The 25787-nt window shown below is 44.4% G+C and overlaps 1 protein-coding gene across 1 annotated transcript in view; it reads left to right on the top strand.

Annotated features, from left to right (window-relative positions):
- The window catches only part of LOC106569067 (laminin subunit gamma-1), an 86156-nt gene that overhangs the window by 40670 nt on the left and 19699 nt on the right, over positions 1-25787 (top strand). Inside the window, exons 2-12 of the mRNA XM_014140013.2 lie at positions 5895-6199; positions 9569-9699; positions 14278-14447; positions 15173-15361; positions 16104-16221; positions 16606-16704; positions 23438-23574; positions 23779-23901; positions 24031-24220; positions 24421-24533; positions 25205-25426. Coding sequence (XP_013995488.2) covers positions 5895-6199; positions 9569-9699; positions 14278-14447; positions 15173-15361; positions 16104-16221; positions 16606-16704; positions 23438-23574; positions 23779-23901; positions 24031-24220; positions 24421-24533; positions 25205-25426 — 1797 coding nt within the window. The remainder of the gene's footprint in view (positions 1-5894; positions 6200-9568; positions 9700-14277; positions 14448-15172; positions 15362-16103; positions 16222-16605; positions 16705-23437; positions 23575-23778; positions 23902-24030; positions 24221-24420; positions 24534-25204; positions 25427-25787) is intronic.

Below are 25787 nucleotides of genomic sequence, written 5' to 3'. Positions count from 1 at the left end.
ATTAGGCCTTTCATAAGATGAGAGCTTGAATAATCAGAGTTCTCAGCCAGACAAAAGGGTGACAACCACCACCCCATATTTGCTCCCCAGGAGGAGTTGGAGAATTAACGACGTATGCAGAGATTGATTAAGAGATTTGGTGGGACTGAGCCTTTTCTCCCAGGAAGACACCGACTACCGACTTTAGGTACCATTTTCTCGTACAGCCTCGCTCTGGTTGCTAAAACACTCAGCCTGAAGTCATCAGCTTTGTTTGTTGATGCCTTTGTGGGATATCAGTTAAACCTTATCCCAAACCCAATCACTAATCATCAGTTTCACTACCTCTCCTCTGAGACAACTGAGAGGTGTGTTGAAAGACCCTTCATCAAATAGCCAACAGCAAAACATACCACCTTTTATTTAACCCAAGGATTTCTACAATACATTCAAAGGAATTTGACGCCAAAGTAACGTGCCTCGTCTCAAGGGGTGGGAAGCCACCATATCATGGCTACTGTTTAAATAACTAGCCTTTAACCGCATACTTTATATTATTAATTCTATGTAATAAATTGCTATGGCTAAGGACAAACATCTGGGTTGACAAATTAAAATGTTCAGTTTTGAACTGTTGTCAGACATTGTCAGCAAGGGAACTATGGCAGAAACCACCTGGCATTGAAAATGTCAATGAGTCTCCCAACAGCCACAATGTCAAGGACAAAAAGTTCTGTCTGTTGGCTGATTGGGAACTCACGTAGGCTAGATAATGAATTAATGGGTGTGGGAGTCTTCCTCCCTTGACTGTAATGTTCTCAAGGAAGGATCTCTACTGTGGTAAAATAGATTTATGAGACTCTTCTGTGGTAAATAGATTTATGAGACTTTTCTGTGCTAAAATAGATTTATGAGATTGTCTTTGGGAAAAGCAATATTTTTTTCTTCCTCTGTTCACTGCTTTTGAGCATAGAAATTGCCTGTGTGATTAACTGGCCATGAGCTCGGCAAAGATATTTAAACGTTTTGACAGTGACTTCATGCTATGATATGAATTTACTACCTTTTCAAAGACCCCCTGCTCACCCCCTGGAATATACCCCTTGGTAGTTATCTACATAAAGGTCCTGGATCTGTTGGTAGAAAAATGTTGGTCTTTTCATTGGGTTGTTGTTTTGTGTTCAATGGATAGGCCTATCAAATTTAACTTGAAATGCATGTCCAAGCTTACTGTGGTGACACACATCATGTTCTAATGACATGTTAGAGACCCTAGGAAACCACAGTGTGGCTTGTCAGAATGTTTGGGAATGCTTACTCCTAAAACAGCCGAATGCATATTTGATCGTCAGAATATATGTTATATAAGCTGCATTATTATGAGCGAAATTGACTTGTAATTAAGGACTTTTTAAAACATACTTTGAAGATTACATTTAATCTTCAAAATATGTTTCAAAAAGTCCTTGTTAAGTTCTTGCCATTAAACAATTGTAAGCCACTAAAGACAGGTAGGAAATCTCAGATTCAATCAATGCTTAATTTGTTGTTCTTCTGCAGAACTTTTGAAGATGATTACTGATCAGACGATCCACTTTTAGGAACAGTCATGAGCTTTCTCTCACATTTCAACAATAAATATTTTCCTCCCAACACAGACCATTTCCCCAAACGGTGTTCTCCCTCTCAAGTCTTTCTCTGGTTCTCGTCAGCCCTCCACTTCACTGGCGTCACTCTGCCAAGCGGAAGCACATTCCAGCCAGTTCCCTCTCAACCTCCCCTCCCCCAATCACCACCACCATACCACCATGTCACAGCCTCCCTCAACTAGAACATGTTTGAGGAGTGGACAGGTGCACACATGGTTGAAGTCCCCACCTTTAGTTCTCTGCTGTAACTCACAAGAGTGGCTTATAATTTTAAACCTTACTAAGGTGGGGGTCCTGAAAAGTGTTTCATGGGGTTAGTGTCTAACAATGGTAGGGTGTAAGTCCGGGTTAACCAATACCAGTTAATTGAGTATTAGGCTACAGCATCAGAGTTCTGGAGATTTCTTTAAGGCTAATTCTTGTGTAGAGTATCATGGTGGCTGATGTGGAAGGAGTTTTGTAGATTGTAAATCTGACAACTCCCCACCCTAGCCGACCCCCACTGTTGCTAATGTGGAAAACGACCCCACAGTTAACTGACTTGTATGTACCTTCGTCTTTATCTTGCGTCTTTTTAAGCCTTTTTTTTTAATACTTTCTTGTAGAAGAACGCAAGGGGTCCCCACAGCCTGCCCTTTGTTTGCGTTCTCAACTGTACTATTTTGCTTCTCAATACACCGATTGTTCTGTAAGGAAGGACGGAATTCCTCTTGGTTTTATGCTAGACAGCTCTGGGCCAGAAAACTTGGTAAATCCATGGAACACTGCCATTCATGAATTTCAAATAAAGCTACTCTCCTGTGTGTCTCCTTCGGATTAGTTGAGACATCTGGAATTCTAACAACTACAAATGGTGTTTAATCAACTTTTACGTTGAGTATTATTGGCCATTTTATGTGCATCAGCTCTATCATAACTTTAATTGCATTAAAGACGTGCAATATTTAACTACAATTAGACACATTTTAGTAAAGACTGAATTGTCAGCTATTCCTGCTCACTATTGAAATGACAGATTCAAAGGGTGTAGCTGGCCCTGTGGGCCTATGTGTATACCGTACTTTGTATAGTTTCAGCTAATCAGTGAAAGAATGCATCTCAGGCTTGATACCTAAAAGTAGGCCTCCAGTGACAGCCACAACATATTGTAAAACTCATTTTGTTTGAGAATGTACTAAGAACCCACCTTGGCCACCAAAGACTATTAAAAATCCCAGCTGCCAAAGAGTAACCATGTCCTTGTTCAAAGCTAAACTGTGATTTTCATGGCCCTTTGCTCATTATCTTCAGGACTAGCCTTTCCTTGCCTTGCCTGTGAACTAGACTACTAGTCTCTAGTGACTGCCTGACCACCTGTATTCAGTGTTGAGGCTTCCTTTGTCTCCACTGAGTGGGCTCCTCTATGTTGGGTTGACGAGGGGCCCTTTGTTGTTTGCCCCTATGCTTGCCACTTCATTGCTGCGCCAACAGATGCTGTTTGTCTTGTTTGCGAGGATGTGGGGGGGTTTTAGAAATTAGATGTCAATGATAGTCTGTTCCCAGTGTGATTTCCCCGCTGCTCCAACCCTCTTAAGATGTGCTTGTTCACAGAATTTCACATTCAGTTATTTTGGTGTCATGCCTGTGCATTGTAATGGAAGTGACTAGTGGAAAAAGTAGGCAAATTAGTTGTAAATGGTCAGACAAATGCTCAGTTGGCCAAATTGGTTGAGCTATGCCTATGTCCTATGTCTCGTTGCACTTTGATTTGACATTTTTTCCCATGTTTTAATTTGCAACTTTCTCACTGTAAAGCTGAACTTCTTTCTACTTGAATAGATTTATAAGGAGAAATTGAACATGAGCTAATGGATATTAATGCAAATAATCTACATAACTGTTTTTATTTCATTTGAAAAGATTTCTCTGTGTGTTGAAGCAGACCTGTTGAAATCCACACCCTAGTTTAATGACTCACGGCCCAGTTGAGGTCAAATTTGTACCAGTCATGTTTGAGTAGGAGACTCACACAGGGCCAATGCAGGCACTCCAGAACATAGCATACTTGACAGTTCACTTTAATCTCAATGTAACGTATGCGTTCATGACAACCAGCTCACACCCTGCAGTAAAATATACACTGCTCAAAAAAATAAAGGGAACACTAAAATAACACATCCTAGATCTGAATGAATGAAATAATCTTATTAAATACTTTTTTTTTACATAGTTGAATGTGCTGACAACAAAATCACACAAAAATAATCAATGGAAATCCAATTTATCAACCCATGGAGGTCTGGATTTGGAGTCACACTCAAAATTAAAGTGGAAAACCACACTACAGGCTGATCCAACTTTGATGTAATGTCCTTAAAACAAGTCAAAATGAGGCTCAGTAGTGTGTGTGGCCTCCACGTGCCTGTATGACCTCCCTACAACGCCTAGGCATGCTCCTGATGATGTGGCGGATGGTCTCCTGAGGGATCTCCTCCCAGACCTGGACTAAAGCATCCGCCAACTCTTGGACAGTCTGTGGTGCAACGTGGCGTTGGTGGATGGAGCGAGACATGATGTCCCAGATGTGCTCAATTGGATTCAGGTCTGGGGAACGGGCGGGCCAGTCCATAGCATCAATGCCTTCCTCTTGCAGGAACTGCTGACACACTCCAGCCACATGAGGTCTAGCATTGCATTGCATTAGGAGGAACCCAGGGCCAACCGCACCAGCATATGGTCTCACAAGGGGTCTGAGGATCTCATCTCGGTACCTAATGGCAGTCAGGCTACCTCTGGCGAGCACATGGAGGGCTGTGCGGCCCCCCAAAGAAATGCCACCCCACACCATGACTGACCCACCGCCAAACCGGTCATGCTGGAGGATGTTGCAGGCAGCAAAACATTCTCCACAGCATCTCCAGACTCTGTCACGTCTGTCACATGTGCTCAGTGTGAATCTCCTTTCATCTGTGAAGATCACAGGGCGCCAGTGGCGAATTTGCCAATCCTGGTGTTCTCTGGCAAATGCCAAACGTCCTGCACGGTGTTGGGCTGTAAGCACAACCCCCACCTGTGGACGTCGGGCCCTCATACCACCATCATGGAGTCTGTTTCTGACCGTTTGAGCAGACACATGCACATTTGTGGCCTGCTGGAGGTCATTTTGCAGGGCTCTGGCAGTGCTCCTCCTGCTCCTCCTTGCACAAAGGCGGAGGTAGCGGTCCTGCTGCTGGGTTGTTGCCCTCCTACGGCCTCCTCCACGTCTCCTGATGTACTGGCCTGTCTCCTGGTAGCGCCTCCATGCTCTGGACACTACGCTGACAGACACAGCAAACCTTCTTGCCACAGCTCGCATTGATGTGCCATCCTGGATGAGCTGCACTACCTGAGCCACTTGTGTGGGTTGTAGACTCCGTCTCATGCTACCACTAGAGTGAAAACACCGCCAGCATTCAAAAGTGACCAAAACATCAGCCAGGAAGCATAGGAACTGAGAAGTGGTCTGTGGTCCCCACCTGCAGAACCACTCCTTTATTGGGGGTGTCTTGCTCATTGCCTATAATTTCCACCTGTTGTCTATTCCATTTGCACAACAGCATGTGAAATCTATTGTCAATCAGTGTTGCTTCCTAAGTGGACAGTTTGATTTCACAGAAGTGTGATTGACTTGGAGTTACATTGTGTTGTTTAAGTGTTCCCTTTATTTTTTTGAGCAGTATATATTGCTTTCAGATAAACCTTGAACCACGAAGCTTGCTGGGTTAAGAGGTCCCTCAAGTCAGGAAGTTCATTGTCATGGTGACTGCAACAGCATGCATAAACACTTACTCGGAAGGAAATTAACAGATTGAGAAATCTATATTATCTGTGAGCTACATGTCTTCACCTATATTTGTGCCACAATGGTTCCTGTATATATGTTTGTATTTGCAGCTCTGTTTAGAGAGCAATTTCTTTGCTGAAGCAAACTGTACCCCCTGTAGCCATGTTGAAAGATTGCCATTTCTTTAAACAAAATAAATATCTCCCCATAACATTTCCCCAAGCTCTTAGCAGATACATTTTGGTGTTCATCCCCCTACAACTCCTAGCCTGCTCAGTCATGCCAAATAGGTTTTGAAAAGGCCCTCTATTATTACTGGAGGACACTGGAGACCTTCGGAAATCCTCCTTTGTCTTGCCTTAAACCAACAATGAATCTGGAAAAGACTTGTTGTAAACTGTGACTTTTAGTTCCTGATTTAGCTTTTGGTATCAATTATCTCATGTTTCTTTTTGGTTCTTCAGGCAAGGCTTTTGACATCACTTACGTGCGACTCAAGTTCCACACCAGCCGCCCAGAGAGCTTCGCCATCTACAAGCGCACAAGTGAGGATGGACCATGGACGCCCTACCAGTACTACAGTGGCTCCTGTGAGAAGACCTACCAGAAGTTCAACAGGGGCTTCATCCGCACCGGAGAGGACGAACAGCAGGCCCTCTGCACCGACGAGTTCAGTGACATCTCACCCTTGACCGGAGGAAACGTGGCCTTCTCCACCCTTGAGGGCCGACCCAGTGCTTACAACTTTGACAACAGCCCAGTTCTTCAGGTAAAGAAAACAAACTCAGCTGTTTTATAGCATTTGAGAAACCTTGATAAAATAACTTTTTGTGATCGTCTCTAATACTGTATGTTCAAGCTCAGTTCTACAGGTAAAAAAACCTGCTGTTTTTATAGTGTTCTAGAGACCTTGATATAGGAACTTCGTGATGCTTCTTGTTCCAGCTCCAGATGTGTGATATCCCATACTCGTGTGTCCCTGGGTGGCTGTTTAATATTTTGTTTTATTTTTCCAGGGCTGTCTGAGGCACAGAGTTAGTAGTACATCTTATATCAGTAGCGTTAAAGAAATCAGTGATGTGGAAGAGCAGGTGGACATAGTAATGATAAGTTGGCCCGTAGACTTGAGATATTTTGGCATGGACATATGTGCTGTTGGCAGGCATGCCCAGTGGAAGCGAGTAGCACACTAGTTCAGGTGGGAAAGTGTGAGAGCCTGACCAGTGCCAAGTGTTGCAACAGGTTGCTAGGTGACGCCTCCAGATTTCCCACTACAGTACTGATTGAATTTGGCTCTTAAGAGGCACAGCTGGAAATGTTTGTTGCGCATTGCTTTCAGCAAGTGAGAATTTGTGTGTGTTTCCAGACGAAGCCCAGGGAGTCTACTAGCCTACATCAGACTTTAAACCCAAATGACTCCAGTAAGATTTTATAGCCTAACCATTAGGTTATAAACTACTGTATTTGTTGCATGCACCGCGCCGAATACAACAGTTTTACAACAGACTTTACCATGAAATGCTTACTTATGAGCCCTTTCCCAACAATGCAGAATGAAATAGTAACAAATTATATAATAATAATGAGGCTATATACAAGGAGTACTGGTACTGAGTCAATGTGCAGGGGTACGAGGTAGTTGAGGAAACATGTAGGTAGGTGTAAAAGTGACTAGGCAATCAGGATAGATAATAAACAGTAGCAGCGGCGTGTGTATGTGTTGGAGTGTCAGTGTAAGGATGTGTGAGTGTGTGGTAGAGTCCACTGAGTGTGCATAGAGTCAGTGCAAAAAAGGGTCAATGGAAATAGTCCGGGTAGCCATTTGATTAACCGTTCAGCAGTCTCATGGCTTAGGGGTAGAAGCTGTTCAGGAACCTTTTGGTCCCAGACTTTGTGCTCTGGTACCGCTTTCTGTGCGGTAGCAGAGTGAACAGTCTATGGTTTGGGTGGCTGAGGTCATTGACAATTTTCCGGGCTTTCCTCTGACAGCGCCTGGTATAGATTTCCTGGACGGCAGGGCGCTCAGCTCCAGTGATGTACTGGTCTGTCCGCACCACCCTCTGTGTAGAGCCTTGCGTCATCAGTCGATCTGTTGGGGCAGTATGCAAATTAGTGGGTCCAGGGTGTCTGGGATGATGATGGTGTTGATGTGAGCCATGACCAGCCTTTAGAAGCATTTTATGGCTACAGATGTGAGTGCTACGGGCCAATAGTAATTTAGACAGGTTACCTTGACGTTCGTAAGCACAGTGACTATGGTGGTCTGCTTGAAACATGTAGGTATTAAAGACTGGGTCAGGAAGAGGTTGAAAATGTCAGTGAATACACTTGCCAGCTGGCCAGCGTATGGTGTCCTGGTAATCTGTCTGGCCCTGTGACCTTGAATGTTAATCTGTTTAAAGATCTTACTGACATCGGCTATGGAGAGCGAAATCACACAGTTGTCCGGAACGCTGGTGCTCTCATGCATGGTTCAGTGTTGCTTGCCTCAAAACGAGCATAGAAAATATTTAGCTCCCCTGGTAGGCTCATGTCACTGGGCAGCTTGCGGCTGTCTTTCCCTTTGTAATCCGTGATAGTTTGCAAGCTCTGCCACATCCGACAAGCATCAGAGGATTTGATCTTAGTCCTGTCTTGACGCTTTGCCTTTTTGATGGGTCATCGGAGGTCGTAGCAGGATTTCTTAAAAGGGTCTTACTATGTTCATGTAAGAAAGTTGTATCTGTCGGTTACATCTAAAGGGTGTATATCAATGTAGGCTAACTGCTAATGAGAAGTAGTCAGCCTGGTAATTTCTGATATATTATCTGCTGTTGGCTGATCTGGCTATTTTTCACGTGTGTGGAATACCCTAACTTTTCATTCGGAATACTCTACCTCTAACAAATTAACACATTTAGCTCTGGCACAATACACTTCCATATTTGACTTTCTCATGTGGCATATTTATACCAAAGCCCAGGACTCTTTGGAAGGGATACCTTTCTGAGGCGACACAGGGCTACATTGCATGCATAGTTTATTTGTTAAGTGGAGTCTCTAGGTAATATTTCAATAACTGTTAAAGATTCTTTAATATGGGACAGCAAACATTTTCCTACAACAAAATCAACCAAAACTTTTTCACACAGACTCACTCTGTATATAGAAAATATAGCCCACAGGTGTCTCAAGATAATTAACTGGGGGTAAAAATGATATTTTTGTCCAGCTTTAAATGTCTGCCTGGATACAGTTGGAAATGTATGAGATGGTGCCAGTGAAGTCAGTAAAGTAGTCGACCAGGAGAGCCATTGGTCCCATGCCCGAGACAGACGGAACCTGCTTTGACTCATGACTGCCCTATGGATGTGTCAGACTCTTCTCGTAGAGTTGGGCTATAAGTGGCAAAACATTGGAGCTGTTGTCAGCAAAAACTCTATCCTGAAATATGTTTTTAATTAGTCTACTGGTAGTAGTTAGGCTCGCAATAATTCTGCAGAATGTTTGTTGGCAAATAATTTTGCATGTGCAAGCGAGATGATACATGCTTGACTTGGCTGCGTTTACAACTCCTCTTCAGAAATATTCAGAACATTGTGTTACAATGTTAAACGTAAAACAGACTTTATTATAAACCTCCATGTGTGGAACAGGATAGACATTTTTTTTTTTTATTTTTTTACAGATGTTACGCTATGGTTTCCAACTTACTTGGTAATACTCCTTGAGAGATCTTCCGGTGCTCACTCCAGATTTGTCCTCTGCTGCTGTAATTCTAAGCAAGCAAACAAAAGGCTTTCGATATGTTGTTCTGATTCTGGGACCAGTCTGATTCCACGAGAATGTCTGAGGTTTGGTTTAGATTAGTTTTGCAGTATTTATTTTTTTCTTCTAAACAGCTGCACTAGGAATAGGGTTTTATCTCCCATTTCAAATAGAAACTTTCAACAGGAAAATAATTAGTTTCAAGTCAAACACACCTATCGTGCAGTTAACTTTGGAATCTTCAACCCGCTCTCCCTTTTCTCGTCCGTCAAGCAAAGTTGTAAATTAATAACTCTCCAAACATATTTAGCAGGCAAGGCCTGGCAGACATATTTGTAGAGTCTGACCTGGCTGTGTTTTAACACTGTCCATTTGTCTTTTTTCTTTTCAGGAATGGGTGACAGCCACAGATATCAAAGTGACCCTGAACAGGCTCAACACATTTGGAGATGAAGTTTTCAATGATCCCAAGGTCCTAAAGTCCTATTACTACGCTATCTCAGACTTTGCAGTGGGAGGAAGGTGAGAGCAGTTCCTTCAGCTTTATGCTATCTTCTAACAACTGTTGTCAGCATCCACTGCCTGGCTTTTCCCTTGTTCACAGTTTTTTATTTGACCAATGCCATTGAATAGCAATTTTGCACACACGCACAAAAACATTATCTTACAAACATTAGTTGTTTTTGTCTCTTCTAGAAATTATAGCGTAAAAGGGAAAAATAGCAACAAATCATATTATATTCCTTTAAAGGAGGAGGCCCTGTCTATTAACCACACAGCATGTTTTCTCTAGTGCATATTCACTCTATACTTTTTTTGTTTCTGAAGACCTGGAATAACTGCAAGAATAGGAATCGCTCTGTTGGATTGAAGAAAAAATCATGAATTATCAAACCTCAAGTGCTGACAACAAAGATGTTTTTGTCTGGGTGTTGAATCATTCATCTAAAGTAGCGTAGTGTGTTGACTTCAGATCAACTTCATATCACATATCTGGCCACATTTTACATTGTGTGGGTTCATTCTCAGTGGATCAACCGAGAATCCCAAAAAACAATCCCTCCCAAATTCTGAACTGAAAAGCCAGAAGAGAATAGGGGATCAGACACGTGTTAAACTGCCCCCTTGCCGGTGCAGTGTCTTTTCACCTCAATCTGTTTGAAATGTGGAGCAGATTTCCATTACACAGCCGCATTCTTTGCATTCCTGCCTGGGATTGCTGGATTACAGTGCACGGAGACTGGAATGGGGCAGGCACCAATATGACGGCAGAGATGAGTCCAAGGACCAAGCCGGGCCAAGCTTGGGTGTAGTAGGTCTACTCTCTACCTGTCAGGGCACCAAGTTCACTGTCCACCAGTCAGCGGCGTCATCACATCCACCAGCATATATTATGAGTAAGAAATGGATTTGGCTGATATTACACGTACTACAAAATGGAAAAGAGTGTGAGGGAGGTTAGCTTTGTTTTTCTAGATGAACAAACCGCCTATTAGTCTTAATAGGCCCCTAGTGCTATAGTGTCTTCCTTCCTGTTGTCACTTTTTCCACACTTCGCTGCCAAGTAACACCTGAAACAATACCCGAAGGTGGCTGCCATGCAATTCTTCTCTTGTACGGAGGGGTTCTGTTGAAGTGTCTCAGGTGGAGAAGCTGCAGCCTTTCTGAATTGGGTAAACGCCATGGCGTTATCAGGGAAAATAACTCTCCCTGTGCCAAAATTGATTTGACTAATGATGTAATTGAGGATGGATCAAATACTCAGTATCTCAAATAAATGACGTGTATTCGTGATTCCCAACAACACAGACTTAGAATAATGACTCTCAAACATAATCTAAGCTACAAATAGTGGTATGTTTTTGATAGATCAAATCAAACTTTTATTGGTTGCGTGCATACGGCACAGTGAAATGCTTTCTTGCTAACTCTCCTCAATGATACAGTACATTAACTTTGTCAATTAAATGCCTAATACAAGTCCAAAAATAACAAGTAATGGAAAAAAGTAATAACTATTATGAGAAGTATGCACAGCTCAGCGTTCAACACCATAGTCCCCTCCAAGCTCATCACGTAGCTAGGGACCCTGGGACTGAACCCCTTCCTCTGCAACTGGATCCTGGACTTCCTGAATGGTCCGCCCCAGGTGGTGAGGGTAGGCAATAACATCTTCGCCGCGCTGACCTCAACACGGGGGCCTCTCAGGGGTGTGTGCTTAGTCCCCTCCTGTACTCCTTGTTCACCCACGACTGCGTGGCCACGCACCACTCAAACACCAAGTTTGCCGACGACATGAGGATGGGAGGCCTGATCATCAATGGTGATGAGTCAGCCTACAGGGAGGAGGTCAGAGACATAGCCAGGACAACCACCTCTCCCTCAATGTCAGTAAGACCAAGGAGCTGATTGTGTACTATAGGAGAAAGGGGGGAGAGCACGCCTTCATCCACATTGACAGGGCTGTTGTGGAGCGGGTCGAGAGCTTGAAGTCCCTTTGCGTCCATTTCACTAAGGACTTAACTTGGTCCAGACACACCTGCACAAGTGTGAAGAGGGCACGGTAGTGCCTCTTCCCTCGGGAGGCTGAACAGATTTGGAATGGGGCCCTCAGATCCTCAGTTATACAGCTACACCATTGAGAGTATCTTGACAGGCTGCGTTACTGCTTGGTATGGCAATTGCACCGCCCTTGACCACAAAGCGCTACAAAGGGGGGTGAGGACAGCCCAGTGCATCACTGGGTCTGAGCTCCCTGCCATCCAGAACCTCCATATGAGGCGGTGTCAGAGGAATGCCCCAAAAATTGCCAAACACTCCAGCCACCCAAGCCATGACTGTTCACTCTGCTACCGTCCGGCAAACGGTACCAGAGCATTGGTTCTTGGACCAACAGGCTGTAAGACAGCTTCTACCCCCAAGCCATAAGACAGATAAATTGCCAGACTGCTAAACTATCTGCACTGACGCTATCTAGCACTGACCCTACGAACACTCGCAACACTTTATATACACACCATGTACACACTCACGCAGTACACTGTCACTCCCTCACACATTCAAACATTACATATGTGCTCGCACCCACATACCGACACAAACGCACTCATCATTTGCTGCTGCTACGCTGTTCTGTATTTTACGGTTGTTGTTATCGATTGGCATGCCTAGTCACTTTATTCTGCCGTCATTTACATATCTACTTCAAGTACCTCGTATCCCTGCACATTGATCTGGTACTGATACTCCCTGTATGTAGCTCCATATTGATCTGGTGCTGGTACTCCCTGTATGTAGCTCCACATTGATCTGGTACTGGTACTCCCTGCATGTAGCTCCACATTGATCTGGTACTGGTACTCCCTGCATGTAGCTCCACATTGATCTGGTACTGGTACTCCCTGTATGTAGCTCCACATTGATCTGGTACTGGTACTCCCTGTATGTAGCTCCACATTGATCTGGTACTCCCTGTATGTAGCTCCACATTGATCTGGTACTCCCTGTATGTAGCTCCACATTGATCTGGTACTCCCTGTATGTAGCTCCACATTGATCTGGTACTCCCTGTATGTAGCTCCACATTGATCTGGTACTCCCTGTATGTAGCTCCACATTGATCTGGTACTCCCTGTATGTAGCTCCACATTGATCTGGTACTCCCTGTATGTAGCTCCACATTGATCTGGTACTCCCTGCATGTAGCTCCACATTGATCTGGTACTCCCTGCATGTAGCTCCACATTGATCTGGTACTCCCTGCATGTAGCTCCACATTGATCTGGTACTCCCTGCATGTAGCTCCACATTGATCTGGTACTGGTACTCCCTGCATGTAGCTCCACATTGATCTGGTACTGGTACTCCCTGTATATAGCTCCACATTGATCTGGTACTGGTACTCCCTGTATATAGCTCCACATTGATCTGGTACTGGTACTCCCTGTATATAGCTCCACATTGATCTGGTACTCCCTGTATGTAGCTCCACATTGATCTGGTACTGGTACTCCCTGCATGTAGCTCCACATTGATCTGGTACTGGTACTCCCTGCATGTAGCTCCACATTGATCTGGTACTGGTACTCCCTGCATGTAGCTCCACATTGATCTGGTACTGGTACTCCCTGTATATAGCTCCACATTGATCTGGTACTGGTACTCCCTGTATATAGCTCCACATTGATCTGGTACTGGTACTCCCTGTATATAGCTCCACATTGATCTGGTACTCCCTGCATGTAGCTCCATTCTTGTGTATTTTATTTTTTAAACTCTCTATTGTTGTTCGTAAGCAAGCATTTCTCTGTAAAGTCTACCTACACATGTATTCAGGGCATGTGATAAATAATATTTGATTTGATAGAATATTTACAGTATGATTGATTTATCAAAATGAAGACCGTTCTATACCAGTAGTAAACTGACTTGTTATATCAAGTTGCAGTCAACGTCAAAGTTTGCCGCTATCTGTCATGCTAATGTGGATGGATGAACACCTATTTGTAGATTACTGTAAATATAATCCAGTGTTTCCCCTGTAGGGAGACGATGAGAAGCAAGCAGTGGCTGTGCTCTCATTCGTGCCACTACTCACTCTGATTGCTAGCAATATAAGTTTTAACTTGGCACTCTGATCTTAAAGGGGTAGTGCGAGATTTTGGCAATTTAGCCAAACTGGTGGGGCGCCGCTGCTAAATGAATATAGGGGAAACACTCTAATCATGCTACTATCCTGTGCTGACAGGTCATCGACTCATATGATTACACTGAAAATAAGTGCCACTGATATACAGTATGGTTGGACTATTAGACTGCTTAACCAAGTAATCACGTCCATTAATCAATAACTGAGTTCCATTTGATTCTTATGGTCAGGTCCTCAAAGACCAGTGCAAAGGACCATATTCATAAAGCGTCTCAGAGTAGGAGTGCTGATCTAGGATCAGTTTTTGCCTTTTACATCATAATGAATAAGATGACATAGACAGCGGGGACTTGATCCTCTTACTCTGAGACACTTTGTGAATACGGCCCAGATGTTTGAGTTGTGCATCGTAACTCTCACGATGACTAGCAGACTGTTCTCCGCTGTTCCAGGTGCAAGTGCAACGGCCATGCGAGTGAGTGTGTGAAAAACAACGGCTTCGACAAGCCGGTTTGCAACTGCAAGCACAACACAGAGGGTGATGACTGCAATGTGTGCAAGCCGTTCTACAACGACCGTCCCTGGAGGCGAGCTACAGCCAATAACCCTAACGAGTGTCTGCGTAAGTCAGTCCCATGCTGTCCCAAATGGCACCCTATTCCCTATGTAGTGCACTACTTTTGAACCTGGTCAGGGGCCCTGGTCCAAAGTAGTGCACTACGTAGAGAATAGGATGTAATTTGGGACACAGGCCAAGAGATGAGTGTCTGCATAAGTCCCATAGCAAGAGATCCTTCCTGTTTCTGTGCAGGCCGGGCAGACATTCATATCATACCGCACATGTGTGACTAATCCTGTTCAGAACAGTCCACACCACACTTCTCACGCCCACACTGCCTCAATCTGCTCCAGGCCACATAATCTGTCTCCTAAAACCAAACTTTGCCAGCAGACCACTTAGGGAAAAGTACGCCTGATATGGAAAATGTGCCAAATGAAATGACCTGCCCTTAACTGCAGAGAAGGTTCAGTTTGAAATTTGCTTTCAATCATATTACTATGTAGCTCTACCACCTCCTTCCCCATATACAGTAAGTACCTCTACATTAAACCCATCTATGCATTGTCCTTAAAACTGTATGGGATAAACTAATGGCTAGTTTACCAAAGCCTGCTATGGAAAATGTGCTTTTAGCTTTTCCCACTCTTAAATCCAGCTGTTTAAAATCACATTAGTCTGTAGTTGTACTGCTCCCTCCCCATATACACATATGTTGATCCCACCCACACGTTGTCCTATACATTTGTATGGGATAAGCTAATATCTACTTTTTCTGGTGGTCCCAGAGTGCAACTGTAATGGCAAGAGTGCAGAGTGCTACTTCGACCCTGAGCTCTACCGTGCCACCGGCCACGGAGGACACTGTCGCAGCTGTGCCGACAACACAGACGGGCCTAACTGCGAGCGCTGCCTGGACAACCACTACAGAGACAGACCTGGCAACCGCTGCCTGCCCTGCAGCTGCAACCCAGTGGGTGAGTGTCTAGACTATACAATTGCGTATTTACTGTTTCTATTGGGGTTTAAAGAGGGCTGCGTCCCAATTTGTACCCTATTCCCTATATAGTGCACTACGTTTGACAGGAGCCACAAGTTTTAATGTATCATTAAATACTTACGGTTTATATTGTCTGTATCGCATTAATTGAAACCAAGACTGTTCTCAGGGCAAGTCTGTTTGTTTTGACTAGCAGATGCTACTTTTCATAGCAGGTTAGGAGAATTAGCAAGGCAGGTTAGGAACATGTTATGTGGCGGGTTAGGAGAATTAGGTTAGGGTTGGCTAAAATGCTAAAATTGTCCCAGATGCAACTCGAACATATCTAACTACAACCAGGCCTGCCCTGAGAACAGTTGGTTTCCACTAATGCGATGCTGCTTTCTATTGGGTAAAACAATATACAGTCTGAAGGCAGTCTGTGTTTTGTAGTGCTGTGGGTTAACATTTTATTGGATTGCGAAGTCTTAATAGGTTAAAGCTGTTGTCACATGTATGTTAAGTTTCATAATTCCTCTCCTCTATAACCACATATGCTACCCTTGAAAACCACCGCAAAACAATTGCGACATGGACACCACCAGATCCCATTACAGGCAATTCGAACAAGATTGCCCACATGTTGTGTGAATTTTCTGGGCTGTTTAACAATGATAGTTCACATGTGTGTTGAAATGATGAACTGATGATGGTCTGTGCTTCTTTCTCTCTACTGCCAGGCTCTCTGGCCACTCAGTGTGACAACACAGCACGCTGCAGCTGTAAACCAGGTGTAATGGGGGACAAGTGTGACCGCTGCCAACCTGGCTTCCACACCTTGACCGAAGCAGGCTGCAGGTATATACCTCCAAGCCAATCACTCTTGCTATTTGTGATATTTATATTTGCATTGCTCCAGATCAAACAATCTTAATGTTTTATGATGGTTTGTTCTTATTCATTTATTGTTCGCTCTTCACATGTTTATTTCAGAGTGAGATGGAGGTGGTCAATCTTAGTGTGTATCCCAAATGGCATCCTTCTCCCTATATAGTGCACTATATCGGGAATAGGCTGTCATTTGGGATGTAGTTGTGTGCCAGGCCAGCAGTGGTCCTTTTAGATAAACAGGCTCGCAGCAGGCTTGCTTTAGAATAGATGGTGGTTATCAGACCCATGCTGTTTATGTGAATGGCTGTTGTTCTCTCTTCCCCTCCCCCACCCCACCCCTCTTCTCTCCAGACCCTGCTCCTGTAACCCTTCTGGAAGCACACAGGAGTGTGATGTCCAGACAGGCCGTTGCCAGTGCAAGGACTTCGTGGAGGGCTTCAACTGTGACAGGTCAGTGTCAGACCCACTTGCTCTGTCTCCGCCACAGGGATTAATTACACAGAGGCACAGTACACACACAAACATGATTTCCTCATACCGAAAATACACTCTTAACAAGGTGGCTTTTCAGTTAGGAATGTCTTTGTCTGGGAATTGTTGAATTTTGATGGGTTTAGAATGAAACAGGGTTACGAAAGACTGTCACTTTGGCAGTGAAATATGGTCACTAGTCAGATCATTCCTACAGCGTTTCCCTCCAGAAGCCATGAGAAAGATGTCCGGCTGCAGGGACCGTGCGAGGGGGTTTATACTAACGTTACTATCTGTACTTACTGGTGGCACAGACGCTGTTTCATCCTTTCCTACACTGAAATTACCCTTGCCTAACGATTGCGTCTGAAGCTGGGCTTGCAGCACAGCTATCCTTGCCGTAAGGCGATCGTTCTCCTGTATATTATAAGTACAACGACTGCAATTAGAAGGCATCATGTTAATGTTACTTCGCTTCGGCTGTTTGAAGTCCTGACGAACCATGTCCAGATAAAACCTCCGGGGTAGAAAAAAGTTGAGTGAGGGGGAAAAAGTAAAAATATACGTTAATGAAAAAGTAAAAACCGTCAGGTAGCAAAGTAAGATCGGCAACAAAAATGCACAGCAGCGTAAACAAGTCTGTAAGTTGCTGTAGGAATGCTCAACCGGTGTCGCTTATTCAGCCGACAGAAACTTTCAACCGGTTCTCCCCATTAAGCGAGTCGGAGTCGGAGGCCGAGACTTCTCTGGTCTCTACTCCTCCCGCTGTGGGGTCTGAGACGCCGAATGCTCCCACCATTAGCTCTGACAAATTGAAAACCCTAGTCATTGGCGACTCCATTACCCGCAGTATTAAACTTAAAACTAATCATCCAGCGATCATACACTGTTTACCAGGGGGCAGGGCTACCGACGTTAAGGCTAATTTAAAGACGGTGCTGGCTAAAGCTAAAACTGGCGAGTGTAGAGAGTATAGAGATATTGTTATCCACGTCGGCACCAACGATGTTAGGATGAAACAGTCAGAGGTCACCAAGCGCAACATAGCTTCAGCGTGTAAATCAGCTAGAAAGATGTGTCGGCATCGATTGTCTCTGGCCCCCTCCCAGTTAGGGGGAGTGATGAGCTCTACAGCAGAGTCTCACAACTCAATCGCTGGTTGAAAACTGTTTTCTGCCCCTCCCAAAAGATAGAATTTGTAGATAATTGGCCCTCTTTCTGGGACTCACCCACAAACAGGACCAAGCCTGGCCTGTTGAGGAGTGACGGACTCCATCCTAGCTGGAGGGGTGCTCTCATCTTATCTACGAACATAGACAGGGCTCTAACGCCTCTAGCTCCACAATGAAATAGGGTGCAGGCCAGGCAGCAGGCTGTTAGCCAGCCTGCCAGCTTAGTGGAGTCTGCCACTAGCACAGTCAGCGTAGTCAGCTCAGCTTTCCCCATTGAGACCGTGTCTGTGCCTCGATCTAGGTTGGGCAAAATTAAAAATGGCGGTGTTCGCTTTAGCAATCTCACTAGTATAAAGACCTCCTCCATTCCTGCCATTATTGAAAGAGATTGTGATACCTCACATCTCAAAATTGGGTTACTTAATGTTAGATCCCTCACTTCCAAGGCAGTTATAGTCAATTAACTAATCACTGATCATAATCTTGATGTGATTGGCCTGACTGAAACATGGCTTAAGCCTGATGAATTTACTGTGTTAAATGAGGCCTCACCCCCTGGTTACACTAGTGACCATACCCCCCGTGCATCCGGCAAAGGTGGAGGTGTTGCTAACATTTACGATAGCAAATTATTATTTTTATTTTTTTAAAGCAATGACGTTTTCGTCTTTTGAGCTTCTAGTCATGAAATCTATGCAGCCTACTCACTCACTTTTTATAGCTACTGTTTACAGGCCACCTGGGCCATATGCAGTGTTCCTCACTGAGTTCCCGGAATTCCTATCGGATCTTGTAGTCATAGCAGATAATATTCTTATTTTTGGTGACTTTAACATTCACATGGAAAAGTCCACAGACCCACTCCAAAAGGCTTTCGGAGCCATCATCGACTCAGTGGGTTTTGTCCAACATGTCTCTGGACCTACTCACTGCCACAGTCATACTCTGGACCTAGTTTTGTCCCATGGAATAAATGTTGTGGATCTTAATGTTTTTCCTCATAATCCTGGATTATCGGACCACCATTTTATTGCGTTTGCAATTGCAACAAATAATCTGCTCAGACCCCAACCAAGGAGCATTAAAAGTCGTGCTATAAATTCTCAGACAACCCAAAGATTCCTTGATGCCCTTCCAGACTCCCTCTGCCAACCCAAGGACGTCAGAGGACAAAAATCAGTTAACCACCTAACCGAGGAACTCAATTTAACCTTGCGCAATAGCCTAGATGCAGTTGCACCCCTAAAAATTTAAAACATCTGTCATAAGAAACTAGCTCCCTGGTATACAGAAAATACACGAGCTCTGAAGCAAGCTTCCAGAAAATTGGAACGGAAATGGCGCCACACCAAACTGGAAGTCTTCCGACTAGCTTGGAAAGACAGTACCGTGCACTATCGAAGAGCCCTCACTGCTGCTCGATCATCCTATTTTTCCAACTTAATTGAGGAAAATAAGAACAATCCGAAATTTCTTTTTGATACTGTCGCAAAGCTAACTAAAAAGCAGCCTTCGCAAATGGAGGATGGCTTTCACTTCAGCAGTAATACATTTATGAACTTCTTTGAGGAAAAGATCATGATCATTAGAAAGCAAATTACAGACTCCTCTTTAAATCTGGGTATTCCTCCAAAGCTCTATTGTCCTGAGTCTGCACAACTCTGCCAGGACCTAGGATCAAGGGAGATACTAAAGTGTTTTAGTACTATATCTCTTGACACAATGATGAAAATAATCATGGCCTCCAAACCCTCAAGCTGCATACTGGACCCTATTCCAACTAAACTACTGAAAGAGCTGCTTCCTGTGCTTGGCCCTCCTATGTTGAACATAATAAATGGCTCTCTATCCACCGGATGTGTACCAAGCTCACTAAAAGTGGCAGTAATAAAGCCTCTCTTGAAAAAGCCGAATCTTGACCCAGAAATTATAAAAAACTATCGGCCTATATCGAATCTTCCATTCCTCTCAAAAATTTTAGGAAAAGCTGTGGCACAGCAACTCACTGCCTTCCTGAAGACAAACAATGTATACGAAACGCTTCAGTCTGGTTTTAGACCCCATCATAGCACTGAGACTGCACTTGTGAAGGTGGTAAATGACCTTTTAATGATGTCAGACCGAGGCTCTGCATCTGTCCTCGTGCTCCTAGATCTTAGTGCCGCTTTTGATACCATCGATCACCACATTCTTTTGGAGAGATTGGAAACCCAAATTGGTCTACATGGACAAGTTCTGGCCTGGTTTAGATCTTATCTGTCGGAAAGATATCAGTTTGTCTCTGTGAATGGTTTGTCCTCTGACAAATCAATTGTAAATTTCGGTGTTCCTCAAGGTTCCGTTTTTGGACCACTATTGTTTTCACTATATATTTTACCTCTTGGGGATGTCATTCGAAAACATAATGTTAAATTTCACTGCTATGCGGATTACACACAGCTGTACATTTCAATGAAACATGGTGAAGCCCCAAAATTGCCCTCGCTAGAAGCCTGTGTTTCAGACATAAAGAAGTGGATGGCTGCAAACTTTCTACTTTTAAACTCGGACAAAACAGAGATGCTTGTTCTAGGTCCCGAGAAACAAAGAGATCTTCTGTTGAATCTGACAATTAATCTGGATGGTTGTACAGTCGTCTCAAATAAAACTGTGAAGGACCTCGGCGTTACTCTGGACCCTGATCTCTCTTTTGAAGAACATATCAAGACTGTTTCATGGACAGCTTTTTTCCATCTACGTAACATTGCAAAAATTAGAAACTTTCTGTCCAAAAATGACGCAGAAAAATTAATCTATGCTTTTGTTACTTCTAGGCTGGACTACTGCAATGCTCTACTTTCCGGCTACCCGGATAAAGCACTAATAAACTTCAGTTAGTGCTAAATACGGCTGCTAGAATCCTGACTAGAACCAAAAAATTTGATCATATTACTCCAGTGCTAGCCTCCCTACACTGGCTTCCTGTTAAGGCAAGGGCTGATTTCAAGGTTTTACTGCTAACCTACAAAGCATTACATGGGCTTGCTCCTACCTATCTTTCCGATTTGGTCCTGCCGTACATACCTACACGTACGCTACGGTCACAAGACGCAGGCCTCCTAATTGTCCCTAGAATTTCTAAGCAAACGGCTGGAGGTAGGGCTTTCTCCTGTAGAGCTCCATTTTTATGGAATGGTCTGCCTACCCATGTGAGAGACGCAGACTTAGTCTCAACCTTTAAGTCTTTACTGAAGACTCATCTCTTCAGTAGGTCCTATGATTAAGTATAGTCTGGCCCAGGAGTGTGAAGGTGAACGGAAAGGCTGGAGCAACGAACCGCCCTTGCTGTCTCTGCCTTGCCGGTTCCCCTCTCTCCACTGGGATTCTCTGCCTCTAACCCTATTACAGGGGCTGAGTCACTGTCGTACTGGTGTTCTTCCATGCCGTCCATGGGAGGGGTGCGTCACTTGAGTGGGCTGAGTCACTGACGTGGTCTTCCTGTCTGGGTTGGCGCCCCCCCCTTGGGTTGTGCCGTGGCGGAGATCTTTGTGGGCTATACTCGCCCTTGTCTTAGGACGGTAAGTTGGTGGTTGGAGACATCCCTCTAGTGGTGTGGGGGCTGTGCTTTGGCAAAGTGGGTGGGGTTATATCCTGCCTGTTTGGCCCTGTCTGGGGGTTTCATCGGATGGGGCCACAGTGTCTCCTGATCCCTCCTGTCTCAGCCTCCAGTATTTATGCTGCAGTAGTTTATGTGTCGGGGGGCTAGGGTCAGTCTGTTACATCTGGAGTATTTCTCTTGTCTTATCCGGTGTCCTGTGTGAATTTAAATATGCTCTCTCTAATTTTCTCTTTCTCTCGGAGGACCTGAGCCCTAGGACCATGCCTCAGGACTACCTGGCATGATGACTCCTTGCTGTCCCCAGTCCACCTGGCCGTGCTGCTGCTCCAGTTTCAACTGTTCTGCCTGCGACTATGGAACCCTGACCTGTTCACCGGACGTGCTTGTTGCACCCTCGACAACTACTATGATTATTATTATTTGACCATGCTGGTCATTTATGAACATTTTAACATCTTGACCATGTTCTGTTATAATATCCACCCGGCACAGCCAGAAGAGGACTTGCCACCCCTCAGCCTGGTTCCTCTCTAGGTTTCTTCCTAGGTTTTTGGCCTTTCTAGGGAGTTTTTCCTAGCCACCGTGCTTCTTTTACATGCATTGCTTGCTGTTTGGGGTTTTAGGCTGGGTTTCTGTACAGCACTTTGAGATATCAGCTGATGTACGAAGGGCTATATAAATAAATTTGATTTGATTTTGATTTGACTTGGCTCCATTCAGCTTGTGCAACACAGTTTACGGTATTGTTCATTGGGAAGGGAAACTGTTAAAGATTCATGGCAGCATTTCAGCTCTTCTGTTATGACATTTTGAGGTTAAACCACAGAGGTTTAAAAGCAGCCCCTGACACACAGAAACACAGATACACACAGGAGAGTACCTCTCTCTCTATGAAAGAATGCTCTGTATGTGTGTAAAATGGAATTAGACAGGCAGCATGACTCCCCTAGCAGCGAAGGAGACAAAATAACCCATAGATGGCTCACTCCTCCCCACTGAGACCGACTGGCAGCCAGGCCTTCTATGGCTTCTCCCATGTCCGGCCACCCAGCCAGTCACCACTGCCTTGTCTGCTGCCTGCCTGAGACACTCTTCTCTCTGCCTTTGTGCAATGGCCACCACCTAACCCCCGCTCCACAACCTCGGCTCCTTGACACTGGTGGGTGTAACATTCCTCCCAGCCACCCAGCTGGGCCACAGATGGTATGAATAATCCCCCCCAGTATGGATTCGTCCCAAATGGTACCCTATTCCCCAAATGGGGCCTGGTCAAAAGTAGTGTGCTATATAGGGAATAGGGTGCCATTTCGGACACATACAGTTTGTCAGATGCTGCATGGTCACTCACAACAAGTGGCTGAAATTACAGACCGTTATTTGTCTCTCTGCCTTTTTGAAGACAGCAGTTTCACAGTCTACTAAATTGTCGTTCTCCCAAAGGCTGTCATTAGCTTAAGGTGTCAGCGCATTTCACTTGAAAGGCAATATGGGACTCATTATAGAATATAGCCTACACCTCAAACTGAATGTCAATACTTTTACATTTCCAAGCCTAAAGCCATATTTTAACTCAGTTTCATACAGTTAACTTTGTTTTCATATAATGAAATGAATTACTACAGTATATGGGGCGGCAGGTAGCCTAGTGATTAGATCATTGGGCCAGTAACCGAAAGGTTGCTAGATCGAATCCCCGAGCTGACAAGGTAAAAAAATCTGTCGTTCTGCCCCTGAACAAGACAATTAACCCACTGTTCCTAGGCCGTTATTGTAAATAAGAATTTGTTCTTAACTGACTTGCCTAGTTAAATAAAGGTAAAAAAAATATATATATATATGTATACGTGTGTTGACTTTATCTCATATTTGCAGATAGACTTACCCATGCTAATATAATTTTTTATGGAAGTTGACGTTAAATGGCTAATGTGGTTTATTTCAGGTGTAAGCTGGGGTACTTCAACCTGGACCCCCAGAACCCGCAGGGTTGCACTCTGTGCTTCTGCTTCCAGCACTCCTCTGTGTGTGACAGCGCTGAAGGTTACAGCATCGACACTGTTTCTTCCACCTTCGACAGAGGTGAGCCCATACACACCTTTTCACCTTTTCATTATGGGCTCAGACCAGGCTTACTTACTAACAAAAAAAGCTGAACTAAGTTTATAGAAATATTCAGGAAGTATGCAAATATCACTGTTTAGATTAGGATCATTCAGAGGTAGTTGTGATGTAAAGATATGCCTTGATAGAATTGAATGTAACAAACATGAAACCTGTTCGTAGATGATGAGCAGTGGACAGCCCAGCAGCGTGACGGCTCCAGTGTTTCAGTCCAGTGGTCTGCTGGTGGAGAGGAGATCTCCCTCATCTCTGAGGACTACTTCCCCATGTACTTTGTGGCTCCAGGTACTGTGTGACTGACACTAACTCAAAGACTTTTCTTGAGAAAGAGGGACTTTTATTTTTAAACTATTGTGGTGAAGAAGACTTCATTGGCTTGAGCCTAGCAAGTCTTTTCCTATCTCGTTACTTTAGAGAGGTTCCTGGGCAATCAGCTGCTGAGTTACGGCCAGAACCTCACGCTGAACTTCCGGGTAGACAGGAGAGACACACGCCTTTCGGCTGAAGATGTGGTTCTGGAGGGGGCTGGCCTCAGAGTGGCTGTGCCTCTCATTGCTCAGGGAAATGCCTATCCTGGGGAGAACATGCAGACGTTTGTCTTCAGGTTGGTGGAACCTACAGATATATTGGATTGTATACTGTAGAAAAGCAGCACAACAAAAGTAAATTGTTTGTAATATGAAAGTTGACTTTTTACCCTCTATTCTGTGGTAATAACATAATTTAGAAATTGTCACAGAAAGCAAATGCATAAATGTGTATTTTATCTGATGTTGTGAATGCCCCTCTTTTTTTTCCTGTTAGGCTCCACGACAGCACAGACTACCCCTGGAGGCCCACCCTCCCTCAGTCTGAGTTCCAGAAGCTCCTGCACAATCTGACGTCCATCAAGATCCGTGGCACCTACAGCGAGAGAAGTATGCGTCCAGTCGTCCGCTCCGCCTCACCTCATTTCACAATGTAAACCATACATCCTGGTTCAGGGCCTGTATTCATAAAGGATCTCAGAGTAGGAGTACTGATCTATGATCATGTTTCCCCCGTACATAAAGAACAGAAAACGGATCCTAGATCAGCACTCCTACTTAGAGACGCTTCATGAATATGGGCCCAAGCCTACAGTAGTATCTGTAGGATTGGACCATGACAAGCTTGGGAGTAAGTTAGGTCAAGCGAACTGATACGCTTGGATTTCATATGCTTTTAACTGTTCTAAGGATATCTCTCAGCTAATCACAGAGAGGATGTTGAAACTCCAACCTAGTCATAATATTAGTGCTCAGGTTAAGGCTGAATCTTTCTCATTTCCCCTGAAGACACCACATGGTGATGATTTCCCCTGTTATTGAGGTCATCAGATCCTCTCCGAACAAATATCCAGATAACTCTAAGGGCAAAAACATAGTAATAGTCACTTACCTCAATACTTTAGACATTACCAGTGAGGCCTAATCAATGCAATGAAAATGGAAAGCTGGGAGACAAGAATGTTGGTGGTCTGTGTCTTTGATTCCATGTCAACATTTCGGCCTAGTGGCCTTTCTCAAGACAAGATACAGACATCTAATCAATGCTCATCGTTCCCCAGGTGCTGGCTACCTTGACGATGTAATGCTGATCACGGCGAGGAGAGGTCCCGGGACCCCGGCCCGCTGGGTAGAGATGTGTAGCTGCCCTCAGGGCTACATGGGACAGCATTGTGAGAGGTGTGCCCTGGGATACAGGAGGAGCAGACCAGACCTGGGGGCCTTCAGTTCCTGTGACGCCTGCAACTGTAACGGACACAGTGACACGTGCAACCCCGACACAGGTCAGTGAGATGACAATGAGTGGCTGCCACGCTGACACCCTAATTCCCTATATAGTGCACTACTGTCGAGCAGGGCCCATAGGGAAACAACGAGGAGTAGAGACCGGAGATGAGTCCTCAATCATCACATGACTGGTTGGGTATATGTCCCAGCCAGGAGCCATGCAGTACACCTGGGGTTCTATCTGCTATAGCTAAATGTGTCTGTGTTTGGAACAGTGGAAGGTTCAACATTTTAAATGTCCTTGTTATCTTAGAGTGGAACAGAACATGGAGTAACATATCACACCAACATCAGCCAGTAATAACACTCTGCTATAAAGAGATTTGTCTGTGTGTCCAATAGTTTAAAACATGACTG

The sequence above is a fragment of the Salmo salar genome, chromosome ssa14 (assembly GCF_905237065.1).
Source record: "Salmo salar chromosome ssa14, Ssal_v3.1, whole genome shotgun sequence".
NCBI lineage: Eukaryota > Metazoa > Chordata > Actinopteri > Salmoniformes > Salmonidae > Salmo > Salmo salar.
This window is presented reverse-complemented; position numbering and strand designations above follow the sequence as displayed.